Here is a 27,231-nt window from a genome sequence, read left to right on the forward strand (position 1 = left end):
ATAATGGTGGATTTATAACGGCTTTGGATAAAGTCGTTGGCAAGCCCTTTAGTAAAGGAATTAATTACTATTATACGGCTTTTTTTTGTTTTATAAGTTTCGTCGTCCTTTACAAATTTATCTGCGATTTTAATGATCCATTTATCAAAACGATCCTTATTACCATTAAATATGCCGGGGTCGATACTGGCTTTACGTGCCGTCCTGTCGTAGGCAGGGTTTTTAGCATTTTGGTTATTTCCGTAAAGCTTAAATACTGTCCGGGCAGCGATACCATAAAGCTTAAACTCAACCCTTCCAAAAACGCTGTTTAAAGGCGTAATACCGCGGGTTTAACGGGTGGCATTATTATTCCGGGTGGCGAACTGGTCTTTAAATTGGGCAATGGTGGCCAAAAAATCTTGCAACTGTAATTAAATGATTGTAACTTGGCCGGCAATGTTTTCGCTTTCGTCTGCCATTTCGCTTCTCATTTGGGCGGCAAACGAGGGCGCTCTGCTTAAAGGTTTCGAAATTTCGTTCCTGCCGTCTAACGTTTTGGCAGAAGGTTGGTGGGGAAGGTTTCGCGCCTCTCCTGGGTGCTTAGAAACTAATTCGTACTCGTACGATCCGTCAACTTCGATACTGTCGACTGGCTAATCTTGCTTTGTATCGGATTGGGGCTCAACGGGCTCTTCAAGCTTTGTGTTGGCGCTGGTAGGAGCGGGCTCTATTGGCTCTGGATTTATTGGGGCAACTGTAATCTCTCCGTTTTAATCCGAACTTTCGGTATTGGAAATAGCAATACCTAAAGCCAAATTATCTGGCTTTGCTGAATTTACGTTTGTCACGCGTTGGGATTGGCGAATCGGTGGGCCGTAATTCTTACGCGGCGACATTAATTTCGCGAATGGTGTCTTCTGTGGCCTAGTTTACCGTCGTGCACAGCCGACGTGGTGAACGATTAAATGAAGGGATTGAACGATATATTTTAATTGCTTCACCAGCAAATCATAGTGAGTTTAGAATTATATCACGGCCAGGCATACATTGGAGAACCTCAGTGTATTAGGCGCTATCGACGAAAATTCTAAACTGAAGAGAAGAGAGAAATTACAATCGACGACGCGTTCAAGAGACGCGCTTAAATCCGGAGGTAGTGGATCCTTGTCCGATCCCTGGCTCGGTGTGGAGCCGAGTCGTGATTCTGAGGGTAGGTCTAGGGGCCTGATCCTCACAAAAATAAAAATATAATTAAAAAAAATCAAAAAATTCCAATTTTTTTTAAAAACCCAACCTCCATTTAAAAATTAAGGGCACCCATATCCCAATTCGACCAATATAACGATTAAAAATATAAAATAAATCGTTATTAATTATTTCGTTAATTTTTATATCCAACGTACAAACCGTTTATTTTTGCGATTTTTATTTAATTAATTATAACGGAGTGTCGGTCGCCGAATTGGCGAAATCACCTCCACTTAAGCCCAAAATAAACAAATTATCCTCAGACCTGAACCAGAGTAATCTTTGGTTGGACCCACAGGTACAAGCAAAGCCACGAATTGAGCCACGCGGCTCAATTGGTGGAGCTCGCGTTCAGGGATGAGCCCTGAGACTAGCCCCCCCATAAATATTACAGTTTACCCGCGGGCCCCCCGACCCACCTACTTGGGCCGGCGCGGGCCCCCATGGGCGGGTTTTGGCAGGCCTTACAGAAAATATGGAGGCACGAGAATCGAGTGCAGCTTGTGAGGCTGATCTACGTTGAGACTGCGCGCATCAGCGGCACGAAATAAATCGTAAAAAGATGAAGCCAGTCTATAACTGTTACGACAGACGTAAAATTCAGTGGAAATAGAGCGGACGGCTGCAAGCGAGCCAAGGTCACGGGCGGCTCTTGCTCATGAAGCAACCCAATGCGCAATGCGTGCTTGCCAAGATGACTGAGACTGCGCTTGAGATACAGAAAGGCCAAAGTCATTCGAGAGAATATAGGCTACAGAGCCAGGCTGCGGGGGAGCTTCAAGAGATGACCCAAAAAAGGTCAAACAGGGCAGCCAAGTGCGCAGAAAGAGTGGGATTTAGCCAAAACTCCACCAACAACTCAGACCAACCCTTTGAGCCTGATCTCATATCCCTCAGATTCCAGAGTCAAGTCTGGAAGTCTCGATACTTCTGCGATACGTACGCAGCCCTCAGGGAGGGCAAGCAGGTGCCAGCTTGAAGGCTCGTTCCTGAATCAGACTTTTCCTTTGAGCAATATTTTGCAATATGAGAATGAAGAAATTGAACAAGAGTTCATAATTGATTATGAAAACTCACAGTTAACGAATACTTCTGCAATATAGTACGTGGAGGCAAGCAGCACTCTCCTTAATGGCTAGGCTCTCCTTCAAAAGCTTACGCCTCTCCCTTTTGCAGAAGGTCGTGGGAAAATATTGCCTGAATGAATCAAGACTGGACAATGGCCCTTTTTCCAACCCGCTTCAGACATCACGGCCTTATATGCTTCTCGGACCTCAATTTTGACGTGGACAGCAACTTGGCATGAACAGAGGTCATCCGTACTTGTCCAGTCTTGCAATACATACCAGACACATGAGACCCATATGCGAGGTTAGATCTTCAAATTTGTCATTTTAGTTTTATTTTTCCTGTCCAACGGCTTGAATTAAGTATCAGTGTTTGGTCCTCTGATAGTATCAACGTGCTCCATCACATCTAGATCCACCACATATGAACCAACGAAAAGCAGATGCACTGGCCTCATTTGTATGTGGAAGTGTATCAAATTATGTTGCTATCTCTGACCTTTGCTAAGACTGACTCAAAACGACTTGCCTGTATTGGGAATACGATCGATAAGGCGTCGTTTCGTCACGATGCACGAAAGGAGTTCTCAAGAAACAGAGAGAGGCTCGTGCCCGAGCCAATGCAGGGAATGACCAGCGGCTAGATTCATCATACCCCGAGTTTCTATACGGCAAATGTCTTCGAGACGTTCGCAAGGTACCTTAGTTGGTCATGGTCAACCAGCTGTGGATGTGGATCCTGGGCAAGAACAGCATTATCACCTGCTTCACATGTCAGTACGGGAAGAAGAGCGATCCCTCTGGAGTATTCCAAACCATCAAGATGAGTCTCAAAAGCGGGACAATAAAGATCTAGTCGGTTTATGACTTGCGGTTGTACACATGTGAGAATGCAATGCCTTGTTTCTGGATCGACCCCGACCTCATGTAGACTGTTTCAAGTTTAAGACACTTGCAACTGCTCTTAATTTGTCTTGCCGATGGCTTATGTGTTCAAACTAGGACTCACGGCCCAAAGTCATGGAAATTTTGGCTACAGGCATCGGAAAGATCGTCTGCAGTTTCGGTTTCGGACACTTTTATGGGCTCTATACCACGTCTTCGCGGCGCGAGAAATGGCTGCCATGATACCCACTGAATCTAGAACCGTTTAATAAGATACCGAGTGAACGGCTGGTCCAGTGGGCAGATCAAGAAGTCGGGCTGTATCAATCTTGGGTTGAACTGACTGCCAGCTATTAGGGAGAAAGCAGGAACTACTTATTAGAGGATGAATGGCAGTTTTTTGGGCTTAGAATATCTCTGCTGGAATGGGGTTGTGCCTAGATAACCTATCAAAAGTACAAGCTTGGCTGTTAATCAGATGTCAATGTCGCCAGCCTTGATTATATCCGCAGCCTGTTCATAGCCATGTTAGCAATTGAGACAGCATTTATAGCGATTATGTTCGCACATACCTTTTCAGCAATACCATAGATGGTCTGAGATGGGTTCGCCCCAACAATAGTCGGCATAATGCTCCCATCCACGACCCGAAGCCCCTGAACACCATAAACCCTCAACTCCTCATCCACAACTCCGCCAAGATCCAACGGCATCATGGAGCACGTCCCGACGGGATGAGCCATGGTAGGGTTCACCGTCCCGGGCAGCGTGGCACTCAGCGCCTCGAAGCTCACGACGCCTGGGCCGGGCTGCAGCTCCGCGGGCGAGTACTGCGCCATGGCCGGGTTCTCCATGAAGAAGCGGCGCGTGAAGCGTATCATCTCCACCATGACGTCCTTCTCAAGCGGGTTGGACAGAGCGCGATAGTCGATGACGGGTGAACGTCCCGACGGGTCTACGGGGTCGATGTTGACGCTACCCCTGCTCAGCTGGTGCAGCGCCACAAGCCACCCTTCGGACGACCGCCCGTTCAGGCTGATGACGCTGCTTCCCGGGGCGCTGCCGCTGTTGATGACGAGGTTGTAAAAGGCCGTATCGTTGCGCCGCATCGCCGCGGCGTAGGATGCCATCTGTCGCCCGTACCCCTTGATGACGGACGGATCGGTGCCGGTGGGTAGGGAGGCGGCTGGGTCTTGGGCCGCGAGGGCGTCGGCAATCTCGGCGTAGCGGGTCGGTGAGATGACCGGCAAGGACAGCCAGGCTGCCACGTTACCGGTGGCGATGGAACGAGGGCCCTGTCTGCTGGTGGCCCAGATGTCGTCGGCCCAGGCTCGGAAGCTGGCGTTGCTGATGTAGTCTTGACGGACGGGGCGGATGGGGAAGTTGCGCACTTTTTCCCCAAATCGGTTAGCCATCGTTGGTGTTCTGTTCTTTCACGTATTTGGAACTAAGAAGTATGAAAGAGTAGAAAGGCCTCTGTGTCTCACAATCAAAGCTCGCCGAAGGCATGGGATGATCTTGGAAATTCTGACCGACCCCTGGAACGTCGGCAACAACGGGAATCTTGGCCGACTCGAGCAGCTTCCTTGGACCCACGCCACTCAGCTGCAGAATATGCGGACTATGAATGGCGCCGGCAGACAAAACGATTTCCTTCCTCGCATTGACTGTTGTCGGCAGTCCAGCACCTCCCTCGGACGGCACAAAAGTCACCCCCACGGCTCTCGTGCCATTGAAAACAACCTTGGTCACTTTTGAGTTGACCACGACCTCGTAGTTGTCTCTGTGAATGTCATCCCAGTGACCCGTCCTCGAGAAGGACCGCGTCACCGTCTGCGGGTGACTGAACTGCGGATACCAGTACACCCCCGTCTTGCCCTCGCCGCTGTCCCGCGGGAATTCGACCCCCGGCACTGCCCTAAAGGCATCCACGATGGCCTTGGTGCTGGGGTACTGATACGACGGCCAGCTGGCAAAGACCTTGGACGTGTTCCCCCACAGCTTCTGGTCGTAGGTGATGTTGGAAGCCAAAGCCACCTCTTGTCCCGGCGGGATGAAGCTTATGGCCTTTTTGAAATACGGTAGCATCCCTTCCCAGCTCCAGGTTGAGTTTGGTCCAAAGAACTGTCCCCACCTGTCGTAGTCTTCGGTGGTGCCGCGGATGGTCATCATGGCGTTGATGGCTGAAGTTCCTCCCAGGACCTTGCCGGCAAAGACGCCGGCGCGGCGGTTGCGGAGGTTGGTCTGTGGGACCGAGGTCAGGCTGAACATGAAGTCGGGAATCATGCCCTGGAATCCTCCCTCGATTTCGGTAATTGCCGAGACGTTGACTTTTTGGATGAGTGATATTCGTCAGTGGTACTTTGGAAAGTGTAGGTATGCTAAATGGGGCTATAGACGAACCTAAATCTCCATACTCGACCACCAACACCGAGTTCTTGCCGTCTTCGCTCAGGCGGTCACCAAGTGTCAGTCCCGCAGTGCCACCTCCAACAATGACATAGTCGTACGAATCTGCAAGGGCATTCGCATCTTGAACGATGCCGCCTGAGTGTGCCAAGCTTGACAAAGATAAAGTCAGTGCCAATAGCTTGGCCAGTGTCAGCTGTGGGCTATGCAGAAGTTGAGCCATTGTGTCGATGAAGAATCAGAGCACTCTTACTTTATTGCTGGGTGTAGCGGTCGGAGTGGAAAGATATCGTTGTCTTAAAGAGAAATCCCCGGACAGGTTCGGTAGGCCAAGCCACGCATCTGGTCTTGGAGAAAAGGGGAAAAATTATGGGGTTTGATTTTATCCATAGGAAAGATGGTCTCGGTTCCGTGGTACTTTCAATATACGTTTAAGTATCTTGACTGTGCCACTGAGGATTTTACCCGAGACCCAATTGTTACTGCGCGTCTTTCATTTTTCTTCTTGGCCTTCAGCAGACTGTATAGGTACGTAATATCGCCCTAAACTGATGCAGTGCGACCCGAATTGCATGTGTTCTCGGTGGGTTTAATCCAGTCGCGGCAAATCTCCTACAAAGCCGGAAATTGTGGCCTAATTCAAATTACAAGTCAGCATAAAAACGGAAGGAGAATGATGAAGACGACTTGTAGATCACTGGGTATTGGCAAACAAACTCACATTTTGGTTGAACTCGGCCATAAAATAGTCAAAACATCGAATAAAGTGTTGATTGTACAGTATTCCACAAAATTTGCGAAAGGTTGACTCAAGGTTGTCATTTTAGTCTTCAAAATCCTCAGCCGTAAGATTCACAAAGGCCTCGGTCTCGAATTCATCATGGTCATCTTCAGCCTCGATGACAGTCAGGACGGCTCGGTGTGCACGACAGACCAAGTCCTTGATGGCCCTGGTGTGCCGGGCATACACACCGCGCGGCAGCATAACGTTGAGGTCCCTACGCATCTCAAGCACCGACTCGTCCAGGCGCGCCTGCTTGGTCCAGCTCGAGCCTCGAAGCGTCGCCGGCTCTCTGTGGTCGCGAAGCGGGTCGGTCTCGGGCACTGTCCTGTGTCGCGGGACTTCGTGTTGGGGAGAGTCGGTGACGGCATCGACCCTGGGGTTTCTTCCTGCGCCGGAGGAAGAAGCCGTCGAGGACGGGGCCGGCTCCATCCAGTATCCTTCAACGGCGGCCACCACGGCCTCCCAGATCTCAAGATAAGACTGCTGTCCGACTTCGCGGTGCAGCCTTGCGAGAGAGCTGGTCGTGGCCTGGGGCGCTGGGAACTCGCTCGCGATGATGGTTGCCATTTTGTTGCTGTCTGTAGGCAAGCTGTGCTTGTTCGTGGGTTTGGTCCTGGCGAAGTTCTACCGCAACGGTAAGGAACTTGTGAAAGGATCAAGAAAACAGCTAATCAAAGGTTAGTTTGCGTAGCTACTAATGGCAGATGCCTGTATCCTCGTGAACCAGATGGGATCAGGTTCTAATGAATACAAGGCGCTTGTTGATGAGACTCAATGCAAATTCAAATTGTCCTTCCCGCCGGCGTTGGTTGTTGCATGTTTTATGTCAACTTTTGCGTCCCAAGCAAACAATGACCGTAGCGGCAGAGCATCGAATGACAAGGTGATTGGTTCAACAATAATTCATTGTTTTCCTGGTCATCAATAACAATGAAGACAAAGGGTGTTTGCTGTACTGAACGCTTGGACCTCACTGCTCCAAACATTAGATATTCCACTATGGACCATCAGTCAAGTCGGCAAAGCCTGCCGTCCTGAATCTCCCATTCCTCATTGCCTACACATGGGTGACACCAGAAAACCGTTTCGGGATCTCTATTCTTCTTGATTTCCCTCAGCTTGTCATAGTTGCTGCCCCAAAACTCGTGCTGCCAATCATCCTCGTCGGGATGAGCCTATTCACCTCAGAAGTCAGTAAAGTTGGCCACACAGACGCGTTTATCAAAGATACGGAAGAAAATAATACAAAGGGAAGAAAGTCTTTAACCTCGTTGACGTATGCCGCTCCCCCACCATTCAAACGGAGACTGCGAAGTGCCGCAGAGAACCGCTTTGCATCCGCTGAGGCTTTTGCCGCAGCATCTGCATCGTGAGATGGAAAACTGACTGAAGTAGCTGAACAGAAGATCCTATAAATCAGTCAATAGTCCAAGATGAAAACGAAGAAGGCTACAACCTCAGAAAACATTACCAGCGTGCACCAGGGTCTCGGCCCAAGCTGGGTTTACCGCCGTGCGTCCTCTTCTGACAGCCGCCGCTTCACGAACCCCATTGCCCGAAACCAAATAGAAGCCCGCCTCTCCGCCATCCATCACCGCCTCAAGAGCTGCCCTGATTGCTGTTTCGTCTTGCTCCAAGGCTTTCCCATCAAGCAGCTGCGAAGAAGCAAGTAGCGACCTTCCAGCCTCGCTTTTGTCGTAGTTCTGCTGATACCAGCTGTAAAAGTTAGGATGTGAAACGACTTGGGAGGTAAAAGCAAACTGCCCCGGCCAGGTGGTATTGACATGTTCGAAAATTGGCTGAATGAACTTTAGGATATCTTGTGGGTTGCTGCTGTCCCTCATGATCAAGACGCCGACGACACCTGTATACGTCAAATTTCCGAGGGGCTTGGCCTTGTGCATTATAGGATAGCCCGAGATGCCAGCGGCGGCGAGAGCAGGGATCTGTGTGATGAAGTAGACCATGGCGTCCAAGCCGTAAGGACTCTCGGCGCTTGCAATCATTGAAAATCCCAGACCAAGAACAATCGGCGATTCCAAGGTGAGGAGCGTTATCGAGGTCAAGATGCCAAACGTCGAACCGCCTCCCTAGATACAATCAGCATCACCGCAATCAGATAAAAGAGAGAATGACAAAGCTTCAGAAAGGAAATGGCATACTCCTCGAACGGCAAAGAAAAGATCCTCATTCTCGCATTCGTTGAGCGTCAGCAGCCTGCCATTTGCATCAACCATCTCCATCTCCAAGACCTGGTCGACGGCGAGACCATGCTTCGGGCTCAAGATGCTGTGTCCGCCTCCCGTGATAAAACCTCCCAGAGCAACAGTTGGTCCGTTGCCGCCTACAATGGTCCTGTTCATGGTGGCAGTGAAGTGATAAGCCTCGGCCATCTCGATCCCGGCCCCGAAGGTGACAATGACATCATGCCTCAGATGTGTGAGATCAGCCGATGTGAGATCAGCCGAGGGGCAGTTCTTGGGTTGGAAGGAGCCCTGCTCATGGATCTGTATGCTTTTCATGTGGTGAACCCATATCGACAGAGAGAAAGGCGCGTTGGAACGGCCAAGGTAGTCGTGTCCGCTGTTTTTGACAACTAGCCGGATGTTGTGATTCCTGGCTACTCGAGCATCGCGACTCACACTATATCAACGTATATTCATAGACAGACATCTCGCCGTCGATCAGTATGACAAAATCACTATACCTACCAAAATCAACACCGGCCTGCACATGCTCTGGCTCCGTGGCATTCACAACATAAACAGGATAACCGGCATCGCTGCAACCAACCTCTGGATCAGGGGCACATGTGTCGTTGGCCCAGTTATCCCAATCAACCGACACAGGATCACCTAGATGGAACGATGGATCACGCCACTGGGACTGCGTTGCGAGACATCCCGCAGTGCTGTACGAAGGCTGCTCCGCGTGGCATACTGCCCCTGGTGTCACTGGCTTGATGAGTCTACCTGAGATGGTTGAGTTGAGCTGATTCCATTTCTCTGCTGCTGGCCAGTTTGCATCTTGCGGCGTTACCTTGCAGTGCTTTCGTGCGTCACTGAAATAACCCAAAACAGGTGCTGCAGCGACGAGCAGAAGATGATGGGGCAAGGTGATGCGCATGGTGAATACAAGTAGATTTGTGAGGATCTGAACAGTTATGATTCTTCATAGAAAGCTATCCATTTGATTCAACCAAATCCATGTGACTATTAGTTGAACGCTGGCAGAGTTTGTTTGTGTTACTGATCCCAATCTGGTCAGCGGTCGAGTGACCTCCGGATCCGGGTTCCGGGTTCCGGGTAAATCCCACAGGGCCGATTTGTTCGGCAGTTATACACCAAGAAAGAGGCCAAGATAATTAACGGTTCAGTCTCTCAAAACCGAGTGATATCTTCCTGTATTCCATTCAAGTGTACCTACCGCTCGTGCCCCCTCTATGCGTCATTAAGGTTATTTATCACTTTCAAGGGGCAGAGAAAAATAAGAAACTTAAAGTTCGAGTCAAGCGAATGGCACTTGTCAGAATGCGGAAGAATGAGTGGCGGGGCATGAGCCAAATTCAAAAATAGGCCTCGTTTGTTTCTAGGGTCTCCTGGTTCGAGGCAGTGGGGATGCTTGCAACGCTCCTTTTCTAGGTTAGACAAGCACTAATGGAAGCGAGCCATGACCGAAGGTATTTCCTGTGAATCAACATCTGCAACCTGGTTTGTTCAAGTAAACCTGAGCAAACTTTGTAAATTGGATTTTTTGGAAGCCCACTCCAAAAAAAGTCAAAGTTTGTTCGTTCAACGTTGCTGAAAAGGCACAAGTAATATTTAACCCGGACGACGCAACACGCCTAGCCGCTGGCGATGCTGGTCCAGATAAAACGGTTCAGGTTTGGTCTTGGCGGAAATAAGGTCAGGATCGCTCGCTTACCATCTCACCAAAGTCCCCAGGCGAACCATCTGAAACGGGGGCGCATTCTTTTTTGAATGCAACCAAAACGCCCCTTATCGTCGTGGCCTCAACGCCGATGCAGTCGAAATAAATAAATACAGTCTGTCAGGTCTTGGCTTTTTGTTGACGTGAATCAATCAATCCTACTCAATTTCATTCTCATCAATCAAGTTTCGGCCTTTTACTTTCGTTTTAGCCCTGGAGGACTAACCATATTTATTACTTTGTACATTAATTTTATTATATTTTATTTTTTTTCGATTCATTCAATCATTTATTACCCATTCCTCCGAAAAATAAAATCCCAAAATGCATGCCCAATTCTTTTCCATGCTTGTCGCTGGTAAGCAAATCCCGTGTTGCAGTCCCCCTGCAAAACAAATCAAATACTAACTCCCAAAAAAAAAAAAAAAAACAGTATCTGCGGTCGTGGCCGGCCCACTTCCTCCTTACAAGTTGACCACTCGCCAGGCCGCGGCCGCCGTGCCGCTGCGGATCATGGCGGCCGGTGCATCCGTGACCTTTGGCGTGGGCTCCTCGACCGGCAACTCGTACCGCAAGGACCTGCTGGACCTCCTCCAAGGCCCCAGCGCCAACTTTACGACGCCAAGCCAGGTCACCTACGTCGGCGCCAAGAAGAACGGCAACTTTAACCAAAGCGCCGTCGAGGCGACCTCGGGCTTCGTCATCAAGCAGATCGCGGCCGCCGTGGCCAAGGACGTGCCGACGCTCAAGCCGAACCTGGTGCTGGTGGACGCCGGAACCAACAACTGCAACAAGGGCGGCGTGGTGGCCGACGCCGGCACCCAGGTCGACGCCATGCTGCGCGACATCTTTTCCAAGAGCCCCAACGTCACCATCGTCATGACCAACGTGCTCGTCAACAAGAACGCCGATCAGGATGCCTGCCGTGTCGACGAGAACAAGCAGTTTGCTATCGTCTGGCAGAAGCTCAAGGACGAGGGCGCAAAGCTCGTCACCGTCGACATGCGTTCGGCTGCCGGTCCCACCACTGCCGACTTGTTCGACAGTAGGCATCCCAACGACGCCGGCTATGTCAAGATGGCCAACGTCTTCTTCAGTGGTATTCAAGAGGCTGCCAGCAAGGGTTTCTTGACCGCCCCGGCTGCCTGAAAAGGTTGAACTCTGTGGCGTTTAGGGGGATTTTTGGGAGTTGGCATGTTTGTCACACATAGGCAATTAATTACTTGCATTATGCACGGCATGAAAAAGTAATGAAAGTCATGAAGAGCATACAATTTTCAAAATGGGCTAGATATGAATCATCTGCCCCAGGATGTAAGTGAGTATAATGCCTCAAAAGCTGTGTAGTTACTTTACCTTTTACACTCGCACTGCTCCACACGCCCCGCGGTGATTGGCAGCTCGTCAATATCAAGACCAGTCATGGCTACGTAGACAAATACAGCAAGTCCCCAGACCAATGGAGCAACCACCAGGTAGTTTGCTTCATGCATGATATCTGTACATGAAAGATCTCGGCTGTCAATACGACACAGCTGCTCGACTTTGGAAGAGGCCGCACCCGGGGAGTTTGATAGCTGAGGAAAGGCGTCAATGACTGATGCGATACTCAATCCGAGCATATGTTGGTATGGCTGGGGAATTGCCAGTTTTCTTTTTTTTTTTTCTTTTTTTTTTTTTGGTCTTGGGTAAAGTGGCATCAAATACACAGTAGCATAGCTCTTCTTTGCTAGGAAACCATTTATGTAAAAAGCCTTTGTTTGGGTACGAGATGAATCAAAACCTCAACAAAGCAGAAAGTGTGGACGACCTTGTTACTCAAAGTACAAAGAAATACAAAGGGATCATATCATAGCCTGCGACGACTTGGACTCTTTCTTTTGGTCATGTCAGTTTAGGCTTCAAAGCGTACCAAGAAGCTCTGAACAAAGTGTTTTAGCTTCTGGCCAGGTTGACAACGAATTAAGCAATGTACACATGGTGGGCTCGAATGGAAATCAATAGATAAGGTACATAACCAAGTTGCGTAGCTTTTTCTTTTTCTCCAGAAATGTTTTCAAATGCGACGTTTCTTGTCTTCCGATTGTTTAACATAAAAAGTCTAACCGAGTCAAAGTCGAAACTCAACTAGAAAAGAGCTCTAGAGTGGATTTGAACATGTAGAATAGAGTTATTCGAAAGGAGCTAGTCTTTGTATTTACTGACTAGGTAGCTACCTTCGCTCCACTGACGGCTTCGAAATAGCAACGCTGTCACAGCAGGGTATGTTTTTCTTATATTTGCGTGTAAAATGTGAAGTGTCTCGGGTTTCCATCGGTGAACCAAAATCGCCTAATCAGTCAAAGTCGAATCTCAACTGAACGAGAGTTTTAGCTTGGATTTAGAAACGTGGTGGCATGAGAATGAAGCTGTTTCGGAAAGATCAAGCCGTTGTATATTGGAAAATTAAGGTACCAAAGTTGGGCCGGTACTCACCACGTCGCTAACCCTTCCGAGAAAGCGACGCGGTCACTTTAGAAAATTTCAACACATACGGCGGTCAAAATAGAACTCGGCCGGAAATTCGCCCAATAGGTTTCAAGAAAAAAGCGATGCTTTTTGGGGAACTCAAACAAGCTCTGAGAATGAATCTTGTTTCAAGCTCCCAGATTCGGGAGTCATCGCCATCCATTGCCAAGACGATTTTTTGCCATGGCAAGGAAAGCTTGAATAAGCCAAGGTGAAACTGATCCTTGGGTTGGGAAGTCGCGGGAAATTTAAGTGATGGTCATTTGATTTCAAACGTGATACTGATCAATTATGTGAAAATAAGCATCAATCTTTCGTTTGTGCGATGATCAATCGTCATGGTCATCATGGTATGCTCAAGGTAGGCAACTGACTAGGAGGTGTGTTGCTTACGAAATGATCGGGTGCTATCTGTCGCGGAACCAAGGTACCTTACCCAGGTAGGTACCTTTGTTATCTAGGTAAAGAAAGCAGTCAAGGTAGCTAGGTAGGTGGTAGGTAAAGTAAAGTGAATCGCAACAATTTACCCTACCTACGATATTTGCTCACTGCTAAGAAAGTTGCTCTAAATAGAATGTTTTCGCCTCAGACTTAATGCGCTACGCCTGCCAAGGGTAGAGCCAAGTACTTAAATGCCTGCTTTGTTCTAAGCCAGAAATATCAGATGGCAGAGACGTTGGGACGAAAATAAGTTTCTAAATGGTTGTTTGTTTGACTGGACATATGCGTTGCTATAATTGTAGAGTGAAGGTGGGGTAAGCCTCAGTGAGAAGGCCGCTAACTGGCTCGACTTGGTGGCGCATGGCTGGTTGATGTGGGACCACCAAGGGGATGAATACCCAACCGGAGGGTCTGCTAGGGGCCTGCGTGGATGAGATTCGACATGGAAATAGAAATGAAGACATAACTCGTGGCAAATTGGCATGTCTTTGGCGTTTACATTCTATGAAATGATGTCACCTGCAAGTCTGGCAAACAAGATTATGATTTCTTTTTCGTTTGGAGAAGAAAAGAAACGAAAGAAGAAAACAAAAAAAAAAAAAAAAACGCCGTTGACTTGCATCGCCTGCCATTCGTATAGGGCTTAATTCCTTGCATCTGGTGTGCGCACGCTAGCTCTGTTGTCAACCAATCGATCGGCTGCAGATCTCGCTAGTGATACACGTTCGTGGATTTTACTGTGTATGGATGTGACCTGAAATCAGGGGATATGCTGTTTCTTTGCCCGATTTGTTCTTTACTATCCATTTTTCGAATAGATTAATTAAACCAAGTTTTATTTCCAAAAACAGCCATCCTCCTCTCGCCTCCCGCTAAGTAGAGAATATCATGCGCCGACGGAAAAGAATGGGGCTGAAGTTGTTTCGACCGGCGAACGAATTGTGAGTCGGACAACCACACACAAACGGCATGTTTACCCATGTCAATCATACAAATCATACGTGGGTCCCGAGCGGTCAGTTCTGAAAACTGTCCATCTGCCAAGGGGGCATGTTTAACTCCCCCGCGTCTTGATGTAGGGGTCGACCAAACAACTCTCAACGATGGTCTAGGCCCACCAGCCCCTATCAATGTTCACATGCAGTAAAGAAAAGAGAGCTAGCGGTAGATATTATTAGGAACTATTTTTTTCATTCTCTTTTTTTCGAGGTGATTTAATTATCTGGTAACTTGTTCGATATTTGGTAGAAGTGGAGGGCGTAATACAATAATAGGTCGTTGCCAAGAAGATAATCAGGATTCAGGTCAATCCGTCCTATCTTCTGCGCCTTCTTTTCCGAGGGATGAACCATAGTTTGGATGAAGCCATAGTAGAGTATTACAATTAAGTCGTACCACAGGATGGGTATTTTGGCAGACGACGGCGGCTGCATGCAAACATAACAGTTCTGGGTGGTACCTTGAACCATTGTTGCAATCCCTCGAGTCAAGTTAGACTAGTCTGTTTTATGTTGATCAAGGTCATATTGAAGTACCATATTTTGCTACACTAAAAGCTTTTTGGGAAATGAATAGTCATGGGAACCATCGCAAGACCACGAGACAAACTGTAGACGAACCAATACAAATCTTCTTGAGCACATTCAAACTACTGGTATAGGCCCTGGGGAAACCAGGCCTGGCCTACTGGAGAAGGGGGTCCGTAATACATGGGGTACCCTTGCATCAGATCCTATACAACTCACGGCAGGTAAAAAACCCCCCCGCGAAACCAAGAGAGCGATAAACTGCACCCCTGTACAGTAGTAATATTCTTAGGAATATGGGGTCCGTACCTGGATATCTCTCCAGGTTGGAGCTAGCTATGGTGGATGACAGGTCATGGATTGTGCTGCGCCCAAAAAGTAAAAAAAAAAGTAAAACACCCGAAAACGTTAAGGGGACAATTAGTTGACGTCGCATAATGGAGAAGTAACATGCCAATTTTGGGCTCCTTAGACTGGCAGGGTATCTTGTAGATGACCTCGTAATATGGCGGCTTCAGGATAAATATGGAAGTGATCTCCCGTATTTTTTTGGTTCTGGATTTCCTCTTCTCCTCAGCATCATCTACATTCACATTTTAGGTTTCTGTGTGTTTCTTTATTTTCCTTTTCTTTCTCCCTTTTGGTTTCTTTTTTTTTTTATCTGTTTTTTTCTCTTTCTATAAGTCTTTCCTAGGTCTTGAAGGTCTCTTTCTCTTCTTTTTCCCCACATCTTATATCTCTCGTTGATCCGTGAAGACAAGATGCGCACTACACAAACTCTCTCCTTTTTCGCCCTCCTCATTGGGAGCGGCCTTGCCACCCCGGTCCCGGCATCCGATGTTACTCTTGCAACCTCGACCAATTCTTCCACGAATGCAGCTGCGACAGCCGGCACCGTCCCAATCCCCCAGGGCTTCACCAAGACGGTATTCGAGGACAACTTCGCCAAGCAAAAGGCGGGAGCGCAACCGGACGCGTCAAAGTGGTTGATCGACGTCGGTACCCAGTACGCCGGCGGCGCGGCCAACTGGGGAACCCAGGAGATCCAAACCTACACCAGCAGCACGACCAACCTGGCCATCAGCAATGACGGCGCGCTCAAGATCACGCCGATCCGCACTGGAAACGCATGGACCTCGTCGCGTATCGAGACAAAGGCCGGCAGTGACGTGCAGTGCCCTGTCGGCGGCAAGCTCCGCGTCGAGGCGAGCCTCAAGATCCCCGCTACCGACCCGGCCACTCAGCTTGGAATCTGGCCTGCCTTCTGGATGCTCGGCTCGGGCTTCCGCACCGACCGCAACTCTTGGCCCAAGGTTGGCGAGATCGACATCCTCGAGGTCTCCAACGGTGTCAGCACCGTCTTCCACACCGCGCACTGCGGCATCATCAACGGCGGCCCTTGCAACGAGAAGACTGGCCTGGGAGGTAACGCCACGTTCCCTCGCGGCAAGTTCGTAAAGGTCGCCGTCACCATCGACCGCACCAACAAGGGCGGCAATTTCCAACAGGAGAAGCTCGAGTGGTCCGTCGATGGCCAGGTGACCCACAGCCTGACCGGCGCCGAGGTCAAGGACTCTGATGCGTGGGAGAACCTCGCTCGCACACCAAAAATGATCCTGCTCAACATCGCCATCGGTGGCGAGTTCCCAGATGCAAAGGCCAAAGTCACGACCCCTACTGCCCAGACGGTCGGCGGCGACCCCAGCTCCATGGAGGTCCAGTACGTTGCTGCCTGGACCACTTGAGGCTGAGTATTATTTTCTTCTCGTCTCTTTTTTATGGACAAAATTTCTCCTTCCTCCATTCCCCTTCTTTGCCGCTTCGATCCTATCTTGAGAAGCCCGCCACATCTCCTCAATCTTGACATGCTCACCATGACATCATTTTTCCTCCACCTGCTTTTTCCTTTCTTTTTTTTCTATCTGATCCTGGCGTTCATGTCTTATATTTGCTTTTTGGACTTTGTCTTTTAGGATATGCTTTTCAGGTTGGTTGCATTGCATCGGAACCTCATGTTTACTTTATATGGGCGGAGTTTTGGGAGGGTTTTTTTTTTCTTCACAAGGTTGTCGACCCAGTGTTGGCTTCCCCGGGGTTTGGTTCCACTTCCTTTGCCAGTGGCAAGCGGGATGTGGGTGGTCTTGATTGACTGAGTAGGGAGTGGGCATTTCTGTTCCTTTGACAGGATTTTTGGTTTTTTTTTTTTTTTTTTCCTTTTTTTCTTTTCTCATTGTGACCAATCGCACTTGGCTGCGAGGAACTTCTTTGTATCAGCTTGGTTCCCATCGATCTTGGTATCGATGTTGTGTTTACTTTAGGGCTAGACCTTTTTTTTTCCACCCATAAGCTCATGTCATCAAATTCTACAAACACTAAATCTCAAAACCCAATCAAACAAGGCAAATGATCGTCGTCTCTTTGCAAAAATTTCATGGTTCTCGATGTCTTACTGCATGGCCGCACCTCCACAATAACCCGCCAAGTCTAATGTCCCGCGCTTACATCTGGGGCCGAAGTCAAGGTAATTGGTTGAATCATGCGCCTTTTGAGGTTAGCAGGTCGTGCGCCGCAACAGCCAAGATCTCAGCTAAACCCATAGCAGACAACCGAAAGTCAATCATCACACTCGTGCAGGGCAATGTATCCAAAGATAGTAGGCAGCCGTAAAATATTACCAGCAAAGGTGCAATTTCTACTCCGCTTACCCGGCTTAGCCCTCTGTCGCCCGCCCGGCCCTCTCGTTATTTGATAGTCGCTGCGGTCCCGACTCGAAGGATTCGATATAACTCGCCAAGTTTCTTTCGTTTTACCAATAAAAAAAGGCTTCTTCAACTTCTTGTTTTGCTGCGGGTGTCGTGTAATATTGTACTGCTTGTTATCCGGGATTGTCACTGCCGCCGTCCCTATAATTTCTCGGTAAGGACTTGATTTGCTGCCGTAAAAAGAGACTTTTCGATCACCGATTCCGGCTGCTGCAATCATGGGCGCACAACATCTTAGCCAGAGCGGGCTGGAGGTGGTCAACAACGACATGCAGGGTCTTCAAGCCGTACACAACAGCAACAACGACGATGACGGTAGAATGTACAGCCCTAGCAGCCACCGCCAACCCTACAACGACCATTGGGGGAAGACGGATCGCTCGACCATCGCGACGCCGATTCCTTCAGAATACCGACAGACGCCCGCATTCACACCGGCCGAGATGTACCACGCTCCACCTCATGCGCCGACGCACTCGTCCGAGACCAAGAGGGGCAAGCCGGTTCCCTTTGGTCTCAACCCCTGGGTCTTTGCTGCCATGGCTGCCCTGATAGGAATGATCATTAGCGGTGCGGTGGTTGGCGGCGTTTTGGGAGCACAGTTGGCGTCAAGGTATGCGATTTCCCTTGGCTTTTTTTTTTTTGCGTCGACTTTTTGATCTCATGTTTCCATCAACTAACAGGATCCCTCTTTCCACAACATCACAGCCCATCATCTCGAGAATCAACACAAACGACAGTAGTGACGACGTCCGGCCAGACCACAGCGCCCACGCCCAACAACACTCCGCAGCCCGCCTCCACCACATCCTCGTCCTCCTCTCAGACGGTCCCGACCACGGCGTTAGAAAACTACTCGGTGGCGTCTCCCAAAGACGTCAAGATGCTGCAGTGGGACTGCCCGAGGATCGACAAGTCCTCGATCCTGTCGACGTTTGACAAGAAGCGCTTCGACATCGAGTGCGGCATCGACTCGCAGAACCAAGGGGCCGAGGCGCCGGGCGCGCTGTCCGTAATCTCGGTCCACTACGCATACAACCTAGAGGCTTGCCTGGACGCGTGCGCCGTCATGAACAAGCGGTCGGGCGACGCCGGTCGGGACCTCAAGTGCAGGCTCGTCGTGTTCCACGCCGGCATGCGTGACAATGTCGACAAGGGCGGCAACTGCTTCCTTAAGAACGCCACCAGGGCTGAGGGGAACAATGGCAACACCAACCCATCGCTACTGACGGCTAGTCTGGTGGATTGATTAAAGTGGTGGTTTTGTTTTATTTTCGTTTGTGTGGTGAAATTTGACTCTCTGGCGTCGGGTTTTGGTCGGGATTCAGCATGGCTGGTGCGCTCTTTTTCTTTCTCTGATTTAAATTCTTGTACTTAATTAGTGGATAAGTCCGCACTCAAAAGCCGAAAGGCGTATTAATTTTGCATATACATATACAATTGCAAGCATTAGACCACTTGTGACAACCCGACGGACGAACTTGCGATGCCCCAACGTCCAATGTGATGGATTCACTCAACTCGATATCGCCCATCATTAAGGCTTGCCAAAAAAAAAAAAAAGGATTGTTTTTATCTCGGGTTTGACAGCCGATGTAGTATCTGAATTATCGTTGTCATGTCGGCGGCTTCCGCACTGCGGCTGCTACATTCCATCTCAATCGGCGGAAGCAGGCTGTCGCCACTGTAGCCACCGCCACTCACCGGTCAAACGACTTGTACCCAAAAATGCAACGTTTCGGCCTTGGCTTTTTGGCATTCGCCTTTGCAGTGGAGTCTTTTCTGTGCAATTCTTGTGCACTGCCAAGAACCAGGCTTGTATCAACTTGGCTCCCGGCCAAGCTGCGAGTGATTTTTGTTTTTGCGACGCAAACCATCATTGCCGACGCTAGGATTTCGAGACTTATATCATCTGGGTTGATTTTGGGAGAAAAACATAAGTTTTGAATATCGGTCAAAGCCGAAGTAGTCTCAATCCCATTTGAATGACACGTCAAACCACCTGACGATCCTCTCGTGTTCTAGAATTCTTTCCCCCAGCAGCATACTGTGGATCGTGGGGCCCTTTTTTGTGACGATCCGATTGTGCTGCACTGTCCGAGTCACTTAGCGTAGCAATCTTGTTCTGCCCTACGGACCACGAAAGTATGAGTCGGGCTAATGGGGGGAAAAAATAAAGCAAGTCCAGTCCAAGAAAATGCAGCCTTATGGGATTGGATCTTTTACATCCTGTATCTTTCTACATATACTTACTTTCATCAGACAAAAACCTCTCGATCTCTTGTTGCAGCCCGAGGAATGATGACCACACCACAAGCTTTCTGGGCATACACACACAAATGTCCAATGCAACCTCCTCAATCGGGATGAACAAAGGGGGCACTGCTATCTCGCAGCGGGGGCCCGTCCCGCAAAGAATGCTTGTAACATCATGCAGTAAACACCTTTTCGTGAGCTGCAATCCAATGGCTTGTCAGAAGTACAAACAGATTTCATCTGTCCCTGTCTCGACTAACCCGGGTTTGTGGCAACCCCTGAATGCATGCAGCCACCGGTCCGGGCGGGTCCATCAAACCCCCTCGGAGAGTATTTCCAAAAGAGGCATGGCTTTTGTGTATGGTTTTTATTTGCCTTTTTTTCTCTTCAAATTCGATGTTGATATGACGGCCGACAAAAACAAACAAAGACGAGTTGAGCAGTGCCTTCTTCCCCGGACAAAAGCTTTTAGGTTTTTCTTTGCTGACTCGATGCTCGCTTAATCAAAGTTGTTCCCCTACATGGTATTCTATTCGTACGTGTACCTTTTACTCTCGGCCGATCGCCTTACTAAATCACGGGCCCGGGGGTGGGGATGGCCACTTGGAATAGTAGTTCAGTCCTGTCATTCGCTTTGTTTTCGCTCATGCCGGAGCCCATACGGGCCTCAAACCAAGAGCTCGGCTTTGCTCCGGGATGGAAACTACTTTGCAAAGATTTTTTTTTTGTGTGTTAGATATCTATGGACTGCTTTCTTATCTCGAATACCTTGCAAGAAAATGAAGAAAAAGTTGGTACGTCAGGAGCAAAGTCCCACACTCGCTGTCGCGTAACCTCGTGGTCAGCACATTACCACGGTTTTTTCTACCAACGGCATAGAAAAAAAATATCCACTCGGATCAACGGCGACCTGTCAATTTGCATTGATCAGGGCTGACCCTTTAGCAGCTCCGGGGTTAGATACCATGTACGCGATAGTTTCCCCGAACAAGCCCCATTCAGGGTTCAGCATGCATGTCAACTTCAACTCCCTGCCTTGTTTTGTCCGTCTTGTGGGGTTATCTTTTCTCGATGCAAAAGAAAAAGAGAAGCAAGTCCACGCTCGTTTCGCCACTCCTTTTCACGTCAAAGGGGGCGCATTTCTTTTCTTTTCCTTTTTTTTTTCTTGTTGCTTTTTGGGTCTGCAAATTTGATATAGCAGTTTTAAACCAAAAAGAGACTTATCAAAACTTCAGAGACGATGAAGTCGCTCCCGGCTCATCTGTTTCTGCTGCTCATAGGAGTATGGGCATTAATAGTACAAGCACAGAACCTAGAGTTGCCTGCCTGCGCGGTATGATCTGCACCACCCCCAAAAAAAAAACAAAAGATCGTCGCTGCTTAAAAGAAAAATAAAATAAAAAAATCCTGCAGGATGCACGTGGACTGACTTGGATCTACCATCTTCTAGCAATCATGCCTGGCCACATCCATAGCAGCATCGCCCTGCGCGTCGACCAACCAGACATGCATCTGCACGGATGCCAAACTACAGCAGGAGGTTAACGAGTGCGTCAAGGTGAATTGCACCATCAGGGAGGGATTGGTGACGCTCAACACGACGTCGACCGAGTGCGGCGTGCCGGTCCGGGACAAGCGGCAGCCACTCAAGACGCTGGCCATCACGCTGGGCGCCATCTCACCCTTGTTTGTGTTTATGCGGATGGCGGCACGCCTCATGCTGATGAACGACGGAGGCGCCGCCGTCGCCATCGGTGCGGACGACTGGTTCATCCTGGCATCGCTGGTCCTCGGCGTGCCCAACACGGTCGTCATCGTCAGCGGCCTGGTGGATGCCGGAGGCCTCGGGCTCGACATTTGGAGGCTCGACCCCGAGACCATCGACACGTTTGGCAAATACTTTTACGCGACCGAGATCATGTACTTTGCCGAAGTTACGCTGCTCAAGATGTCGCTGTTGTGGTTCTACTTGCGCATCTTTCCCTCGCGCGGCGTCCGGCTCGCTCTCTGGGCCACCATCGCCTTCACCATCGCCTATGGTCTCGCCTTCTTTCTAATAGGGGTGCTGCAGTGCCAGCCAGTCTCGTACTTTTGGACAAAGTGGGATGGACAGCACCAGGGAACCTGCATCGACATCAACGCCGTGGCTTGGTCCAACGCCGGCATCAGCATCGCCCTCGACATTTGGATGCTTGCCGTACCGCTATCACAGCTACAAGCCCTACGGCTCAATTGGAAGAAAAAGGTCGGCGTGGGACTCATGTTCGGCGTCGGCGCCCTGGTTACCGTCGTCAGCGTGCTGCGGCTGCAGTCGCTCGTCGAGTTTGCGCGGTCCGACAACCCGACCATGGACAGCTGGGACGTGACGAGCTGGTCCGTCATCGAGATCAACGTCGGCATCATGTGCACCTGCCTGCCCAGCCTGCGCCTGCTGCTGGTGCGCATCTTCCCCCGGCTGGGCGGCACGTCGACCGCGTCGAGGACCTACGGCGGCGGACGCACCGCTGTCACCGTCGGCGGGACCGCCGGGATGTCGAGGATCGGGACCGTGTCCAAGGCCAGGCCGACGTACGGCGTGGACTCGAGCGTCGAGGGAGGGTCGGCGACGAGGCCCAAGGAGGTTGAGCTGCGGGGCGGCATCACGATGCAGAGGTCTTACAACGTGTCGTACAGCGATCCAGACGACGAGGAGAGCTTGGTGCAGATGCACGACCTGGAGCCGAGGCGGAGGGACGATTTTGAAAAGCCAGGGAGCAGTGCAAGCTCCGTTACCATGGCACCCACGTCCAACTCTTGGATGTCAGGGACAGGGAGACGTTCGGATAGGTGATTGGATTTTGCTTTTATAGAAATGGGAAAGGGAGATCATACATCGGGGCCTGGTAAACGAATTTGAGCGGCGTTGGGGGGGATTTTACTAATTCAGACCTTTTATTTTATGGAAATGTCAAGACGTTTCTGTTCTATATTTTTTGCTTTCCTTAAGAGCGACGTTCCAAGTGACGAGACGAGTACAACATGAGCTATTCTCATCACGAAGGGCAGAATCACACCTCCAACTCAAGCATAGTAGCCCGCGTAGGGGTCGTTCAAGTCGCAGGTATGGGCATCTCCCAACGCATACCACTCCTTGCAGATGCCACACTGGGTCGGCTCTGGGACTTGTCCACCAGATGCGGTGTTGGAAGTGTTTGAGGTCTCGGAGCCTGTCGAGCTGCTCGAGGATGAGCTGTTTCCAGAGCTGGAGCTATCGCCGCCCGAGGACGACGTGTCGCTGCCGTTTTCGCCGTACTTGGTAGTGGATGACATATTTGCTTGTTGTTTGGTTGACCTTTTCTCTTGGATTTTTCGACGTTCGGCTTTGGGGATGCTACTTGAGCACTACACTGCGAGGAATCGACTGACTGCTACGGGGTATTTATACTTGTTGGGAGATTACATGTAGGTTGCTGTGATACATTGTTAATTGTGTGACCTAACGAAACCAATCCCAGATACCTCCCAATGTAATCAATGAATTCTTAGGGAAAATGAGCTATTTGAATCTGATGGTCTACTGACAAAGTGAGTCAGTGCTTGTGATCGTGCTAGGTCAGTGCATCCCAAGGGAACAGTAGACCTTAACATTCACTCAACTTTGTCAAATCACGCATCTATCTTGGCGATGTGGTAAATAATCTTTGATCGGTTGTAGATTAGGGAATGAGTTAACTAGGTTAAGAAGCAAGAAGTGAACTACCCCAGTTCGGCAACATAAATTCTCTGTGAATGAGGGTCTTATAGCTTACAGTATAATCCTATCACGGCTTGGTTAGCAAATTCCAAGTCTCCAGACCCAGCTCCCGTATATTATCTGTCCAGATATCTGTCTCGCCATCAGCCCTCCACCATCTGAACTTCGTCAACTCCGTGTATTACTTTGGACCCGATCTTACTTTGTCGCCCTTGATGAAGGCCGGGAAGCCTTGATTCCAGCCACTGAGCAGCGTGTTCTCTTGGTCTGCCAGGACCGGCACATTGCTCGAGTGCGTTACCCCCAACTCACGAGGAAAAGTCCCATCGACGGCCCCAGCCTCCTTTCGATTCGATACCACAGGACGTCGACGCCGGGAATAAGGCCGGCTCGAAACAGGACGTCGTAAAACCCGCGTCAAAGAGCATGAACGTGGAGGTTGGCGTAGGTCTCGCCGAAAAGGTCCTCCGAGATAATTGCACGAGTCCATTCCAGAGCAGCCCTTAGGTCCTACAATCCCATGCTACTATGGGCCTCACCGTTGCTTCTTGGACTCGAAGGTGAGCTCTTCACTTGTATGGAATTCGAAGGCATTGAAATCTGTAAGCACTAAACACCACGATCGCCCTGATTGCAGATCCCTCAAGTGACCCCAACGAGCCTGGGCTTCAATTGAAGCTGCCGGGCTGCAGGAAGCCTCGATGCAAATATGCAACAACAGGCCAGCCCTGCTTGAGCGTCGGCTCTGCATATATCCTGATGTTCAGTTGCAGACAGTCCTCATGGAAGAGGGCCTGGTTTGTGGAGTTCGCGCTGGAGGCTGTGGAAAAATTGCCGTCCCACCAGTGAATCGATCCTGGTTCGAAACCGTGCCGTATCTGAATTCCTCGGTTAGCTTTCGAGGAGCGCGAAACCGTCATTCACCCGTCGGTGGTAAGACATAAGGAAGGCTTCCGAAGTACCGATTGACCGGTTCATCATCCAGAACCACGGTCAGGCCTTCGGTCAGCGTCAGTCGGCTAGCATCAAAGGTATATATTTGCTGTTGATATGTCATTGCAGTGCAACTCACTTTGGCAGAGTTAGATTTATGATCTGGTCCCTGCAAATTGTGACAGTCTGAACTAGACTCGGACTCAGGGACGATTTCATATAATCTCTGATAGCGCTTTGTATCAATTACATTCCCCTATCCATATTCTCACATCCCGCCTCTCAAGATGCCCAAGATATGGAGATCGTCGAGTCTGTCAAAGCTAATGCAACGGGAAAGGTGAGCAGTAACATAGCCTCGAGGTGAATTTGTTCTTACCATGAGCTTGGTGCATTCGATAATCAGAGATCTGTGCCCGGGAACGAGCTCATGTCCAGCTGCCTCCAGCTTTTAGCAAACTCTGTTAACACCCATTCAACATCTACCATGACACCAACCACCAACGCCCTTTAGCGACACTGTGGGAAAAGGTCTTCTCTCCACGGCATGGGCATCTCCACGGCATAGGCCGAATTTGAGGATACAGTCTCCAAACCTCGGCCAAAATCATAGCCTTTGCGGCCATTATCCACTCTTCATCTCATAACCAATCGAGATTTAGCCATACCGACTCCGATCCAAGGACTTCACTGTCACGTATCTCGCCGGTTTTCTGGCTGGTCTGTTCAACATGTTTTGTGAACCCGATTGCGCTGGAGAGCAGTGGCTGGAAGTACTATATCGTTTATCTCGTCATTGTATTCGAATTTCTCGTCATCATTCACTCAGTTGTATCCGAAGACGCGTTGTGTTACACTCTAGAGCAGATTGCCTTCACCTTAGACAGCGAAGAAGCTGAGCTGCCGTCAGAAGAGACCGAAAACGAGGCACTGGCACTGGCAGATATGCAGAGAGATTGAACCAGTACAAAATATATTCTCTTTTTTAAATGGTGGAAAGCGCTAGGACTCAGACTAGTTTTTGAATTACACAAAAATTGCCCTCTTTGGTCCCCAAGGGAGGCGCCTCAACATGTACCAGCCCTGTTACTGCAGGAACGCCTCGCCGGCCGCCCCCAGGTTCGGACCTTCGACCTAAACGGCCATTACGAAGTTGTTTCCTGACCCATTATCGCAGCTTAAGGCCGGCGTTCGAAGGTGGTACGAAAGCAGTGTAGAAATGCGAGCAAAGGCGTCCCACTGCTTTTTCAACAGCATTTCTGGCTATGTTCCACGATGAAGAGTCAAATGCTTTGTGGCACCAAGGGAACCGTTTGCAGTTTTTTTTTCAATTTCAAATTTTGGAGCCTGTTCCTCAACTAGCTATGGAGATATAGGAATAAAGGAAGGCGAATCAAGGTGAAAATAGAACAGATCCGTGACAAGCTAGTGGCAGTATTTATCAATTATGTTGGAAAACCACGCTTGGCTGTTTTTTAGCCCCTCAATGTCGCCTTCCAACTTTCCACAATTCTGGCGGCTGACCCAAATGGGAGTGTAGTCACCGCCAAAATCAATTAACCACAAATTGTTATTCTCGTCAACCAAAACATTACGCGGTTTCGTACTTCCCCATTATATTCCAGCATTGTAAAAAGTGTAAATAAGTTTTGCCAGCTTTTTGGACCAGCGTCGACAAGGTTCTTGCTTGGTTAAAAAGGCGATGTCCGCCAAAGTGCTGGGTGCATCGCTGATTTCGGTTTTGATTTGCAGCAAAAGCAATTCAAAAATACGTTTATTATTGTAGGATTTATCGTACACCACGCCGTGGAAGCGACAAATTCGAAAGTCCACTGGGATTCGTAGTTTCAGTGCTTAGACTAGACCCCCCTGCGTTGCAGGGTGGACCGGGCGCTCCATGTACCTTTCAGCCACACGGCTTTTCGACCAATTAAATTGGCCGAAAAATCGCGCCCGTTTTAATTTGAGGACATCTTATCGATTATCGCCGTATATGGAGGTAATCGTACAGTATAAACACTGTTCACGCATTGTATGCGCACCGGCTATGTTTTTAAAATATTGTTTATTATTTTATTTACAAATATTTAATTAGGTAAAAATGGTAAAAATAAAATAAATATATCGTTGTAAAATTTAAAATTAGGGTATTTTAACAGGCCAGAAAATGTAATAATAATCGCCGTATAAAAAAAAATACAAATAAATATTATTATTATTATTATTATTTGTAACGTTTTATTTAAAAATTTATATACGAATAATAATATGTATAAGTTTTTTATTTTGTTAAAAAAATAAATACTACTATACTAATAGCCACGTATAATTTCTTTTTGGGAATTATTATTCGTTATTTTTTTTATTTATATAAATATATGTTAAATTTTATATTTTATATAAATATTTAATAATTAATGTATTAATTAATAATAGTTTTTATTAGAAAAAACCTATATATATTACCCTTTTAAATTTAGAATTTAGAATTATAAAAATTCTTTTATTTTTTTATTTTTTTAAAATAAATATAAAATAAATAAAATATTTAATATATTTTGTATTTTATTATATAAAATTGTATAAATTATATAACTTTTAAGTATTTTTTACATAAAGGTTTATTTATATTGGTTATATAATCGTGAAAATTTTAATTTTATTATCGTTAAAATTAGTAAAAATATAAACCCGTTTCGATTATAAATATATTAAAAATATTCATAATTTATTTATTTAAATATTTAATATCTTATATTACGTAATA

General features: G+C 48.4%; 11 protein-coding genes across 11 annotated transcripts; 5 read left to right on the top strand and 6 right to left on the bottom strand.

Annotated features, from left to right (window-relative positions):
* Nucleotides 1–1,924: 1,924 nt before the first annotated feature.
* Nucleotides 1,925–2,333, top strand: PgNI_05044 (uncharacterized protein; the record flags this gene model as incomplete). Its single annotated transcript, XM_031125085.1, is given in 2 exon segments — nucleotides 1,925–2,028; nucleotides 2,048–2,333. The coding sequence occupies 2 exon segments, from the start codon at nucleotides 1,925–1,927 to the stop codon at nucleotides 2,331–2,333; spliced, it is 390 nt and encodes a 129-aa protein (XP_030985695.1).
* A 1,263-nt stretch (nucleotides 2,334–3,596) lies between these two features.
* PgNI_05045 (uncharacterized protein) lies at nucleotides 3,597–5,814 on the bottom strand (the record flags this gene model as incomplete). Its single annotated transcript, XM_031125086.1, has 4 exons — nucleotides 3,597–3,695; nucleotides 3,755–4,572; nucleotides 4,670–5,512; nucleotides 5,586–5,814. 4 exons carry the CDS (start codon nucleotides 5,812–5,814, stop codon nucleotides 3,657–3,659), a joined length of 1,929 nt encoding a protein of 642 aa, XP_030985696.1. The 3' UTR covers nucleotides 3,597–3,656.
* A 600-nt stretch (nucleotides 5,815–6,414) lies between these two features.
* On the bottom strand, nucleotides 6,415–6,942 carry PgNI_05046 (uncharacterized protein; the record flags this gene model as incomplete). Its single annotated transcript, XM_031125087.1, has 1 exon — nucleotides 6,415–6,942. One exon carries the CDS (start codon nucleotides 6,940–6,942, stop codon nucleotides 6,415–6,417), a length of 528 nt encoding a protein of 175 aa, XP_030985698.1.
* A 402-nt stretch (nucleotides 6,943–7,344) lies between these two features.
* PgNI_05047 (uncharacterized protein) lies at nucleotides 7,345–9,501 on the bottom strand (the record flags this gene model as incomplete). Its single annotated transcript, XM_031125088.1, has 5 exons — nucleotides 7,345–7,550; nucleotides 7,643–7,770; nucleotides 7,847–8,465; nucleotides 8,538–8,995; nucleotides 9,087–9,501. 5 exons carry the CDS (start codon nucleotides 9,499–9,501, stop codon nucleotides 7,383–7,385), a joined length of 1,788 nt encoding a protein of 595 aa, XP_030985699.1. The 3' UTR covers nucleotides 7,345–7,382.
* Nucleotides 9,502–10,603: 1,102 nt separating this feature from the next.
* PgNI_05048 (uncharacterized protein) lies at nucleotides 10,604–11,479 on the top strand. The gene is made up of 2 exons (XM_031125089.1): nucleotides 10,604–10,663; nucleotides 10,739–11,479. The coding sequence occupies exons 1-2, from the start codon at nucleotides 10,630–10,632 to the stop codon at nucleotides 11,452–11,454; spliced, it is 750 nt and encodes a 249-aa protein (XP_030985700.1). The 5' UTR covers nucleotides 10,604–10,629; the 3' UTR covers nucleotides 11,455–11,479.
* A 4,062-nt stretch (nucleotides 11,480–15,541) lies between these two features.
* Nucleotides 15,542–16,525, top strand: PgNI_05049 (uncharacterized protein; the record flags this gene model as incomplete). Its single annotated transcript, XM_031125090.1, has 1 exon — nucleotides 15,542–16,525. The coding sequence occupies one exon, from the start codon at nucleotides 15,542–15,544 to the stop codon at nucleotides 16,523–16,525; it is 984 nt and encodes a 327-aa protein (XP_030985701.1).
* Nucleotides 16,526–17,271: 746 nt separating this feature from the next.
* On the top strand, nucleotides 17,272–18,990 carry PgNI_05050 (uncharacterized protein). The gene is made up of 2 exons (XM_031125091.1): nucleotides 17,272–18,155; nucleotides 18,251–18,990. Exons 1-2 carry the CDS (start codon nucleotides 17,761–17,763, stop codon nucleotides 18,789–18,791), a joined length of 936 nt encoding a protein of 311 aa, XP_030985378.1. The 5' UTR covers nucleotides 17,272–17,760; the 3' UTR covers nucleotides 18,792–18,990.
* A 2,048-nt stretch (nucleotides 18,991–21,038) lies between these two features.
* Nucleotides 21,039–22,628, top strand: PgNI_05051 (uncharacterized protein; the record flags this gene model as incomplete). The annotated part of the gene is made up of 2 exons (XM_031125092.1): nucleotides 21,039–21,131; nucleotides 21,249–22,628. The coding sequence occupies 2 exons, from the start codon at nucleotides 21,039–21,041 to the stop codon at nucleotides 22,626–22,628; spliced, it is 1,473 nt and encodes a 490-aa protein (XP_030985377.1).
* Nucleotides 22,629–22,858: 230 nt separating this feature from the next.
* PgNI_05052 (uncharacterized protein) lies at nucleotides 22,859–23,107 on the bottom strand (the record flags this gene model as incomplete). The annotated part of the gene is made up of 1 exon (XM_031125093.1): nucleotides 22,859–23,107. The coding sequence occupies one exon, from the start codon at nucleotides 23,105–23,107 to the stop codon at nucleotides 22,859–22,861; it is 249 nt and encodes an 82-aa protein (XP_030985376.1).
* A 626-nt stretch (nucleotides 23,108–23,733) lies between these two features.
* On the bottom strand, nucleotides 23,734–24,125 carry PgNI_05053 (uncharacterized protein; the record flags this gene model as incomplete). The annotated part of the gene is made up of 2 exons (XM_031125094.1): nucleotides 23,734–24,041; nucleotides 24,071–24,125. Coding segments are annotated over 2 exons (363 nt in total), but the record flags the coding sequence as incomplete, so codon positions are not given.
* Nucleotides 24,126–24,199: 74 nt separating this feature from the next.
* PgNI_05054 (uncharacterized protein) lies at nucleotides 24,200–24,588 on the bottom strand (the record flags this gene model as incomplete). The annotated part of the gene is made up of 2 exons (XM_031125095.1): nucleotides 24,200–24,426; nucleotides 24,456–24,588. The coding sequence occupies 2 exons, from the start codon at nucleotides 24,586–24,588 to the stop codon at nucleotides 24,200–24,202; spliced, it is 360 nt and encodes a 119-aa protein (XP_030985374.1).
* Nucleotides 24,589–27,231: the final 2,643 nt, after the last annotated feature.

Source organism: Pyricularia grisea (genome assembly GCF_004355905.1).
Source record: "Pyricularia grisea strain NI907 chromosome Unknown Pyricularia_grisea_NI907_Scaffold_2, whole genome shotgun sequence".
Taxonomy (NCBI): Eukaryota; Fungi; Ascomycota; class Sordariomycetes; order Magnaporthales; family Pyriculariaceae; genus Pyricularia; species Pyricularia grisea.

What these genes read in the sequence shown, in the direction of transcription:
- PgNI_05048 (XM_031125089.1), top strand. Translation starts at nt 10,630, where the DNA reads ATGCATGCCCAATTCTTTTCCATGCTTGTCGCTG. An exon ending in CTTTTCCATGCTTGTCGCTG is followed by an intron (nt 10,664 to 10,738) that starts GTAAGCAAATCC and finishes AAAAAAAAACAG; the next exon opens with TATCTGCGGTCGTGGCCGGC.
- PgNI_05050 (XM_031125091.1), top strand. Translation starts at nt 17,761, where the DNA reads ATGGGCGCACAACATCTTAGCCAGAGCGGGCTGGAGGTGGTCAACAAC. An exon ending in GGAGCACAGTTGGCGTCAAG is followed by an intron (nt 18,156 to 18,250) that starts GTATGCGATTTC and finishes ACAACATCACAG; the next exon opens with CCCATCATCTCGAGAATCAA.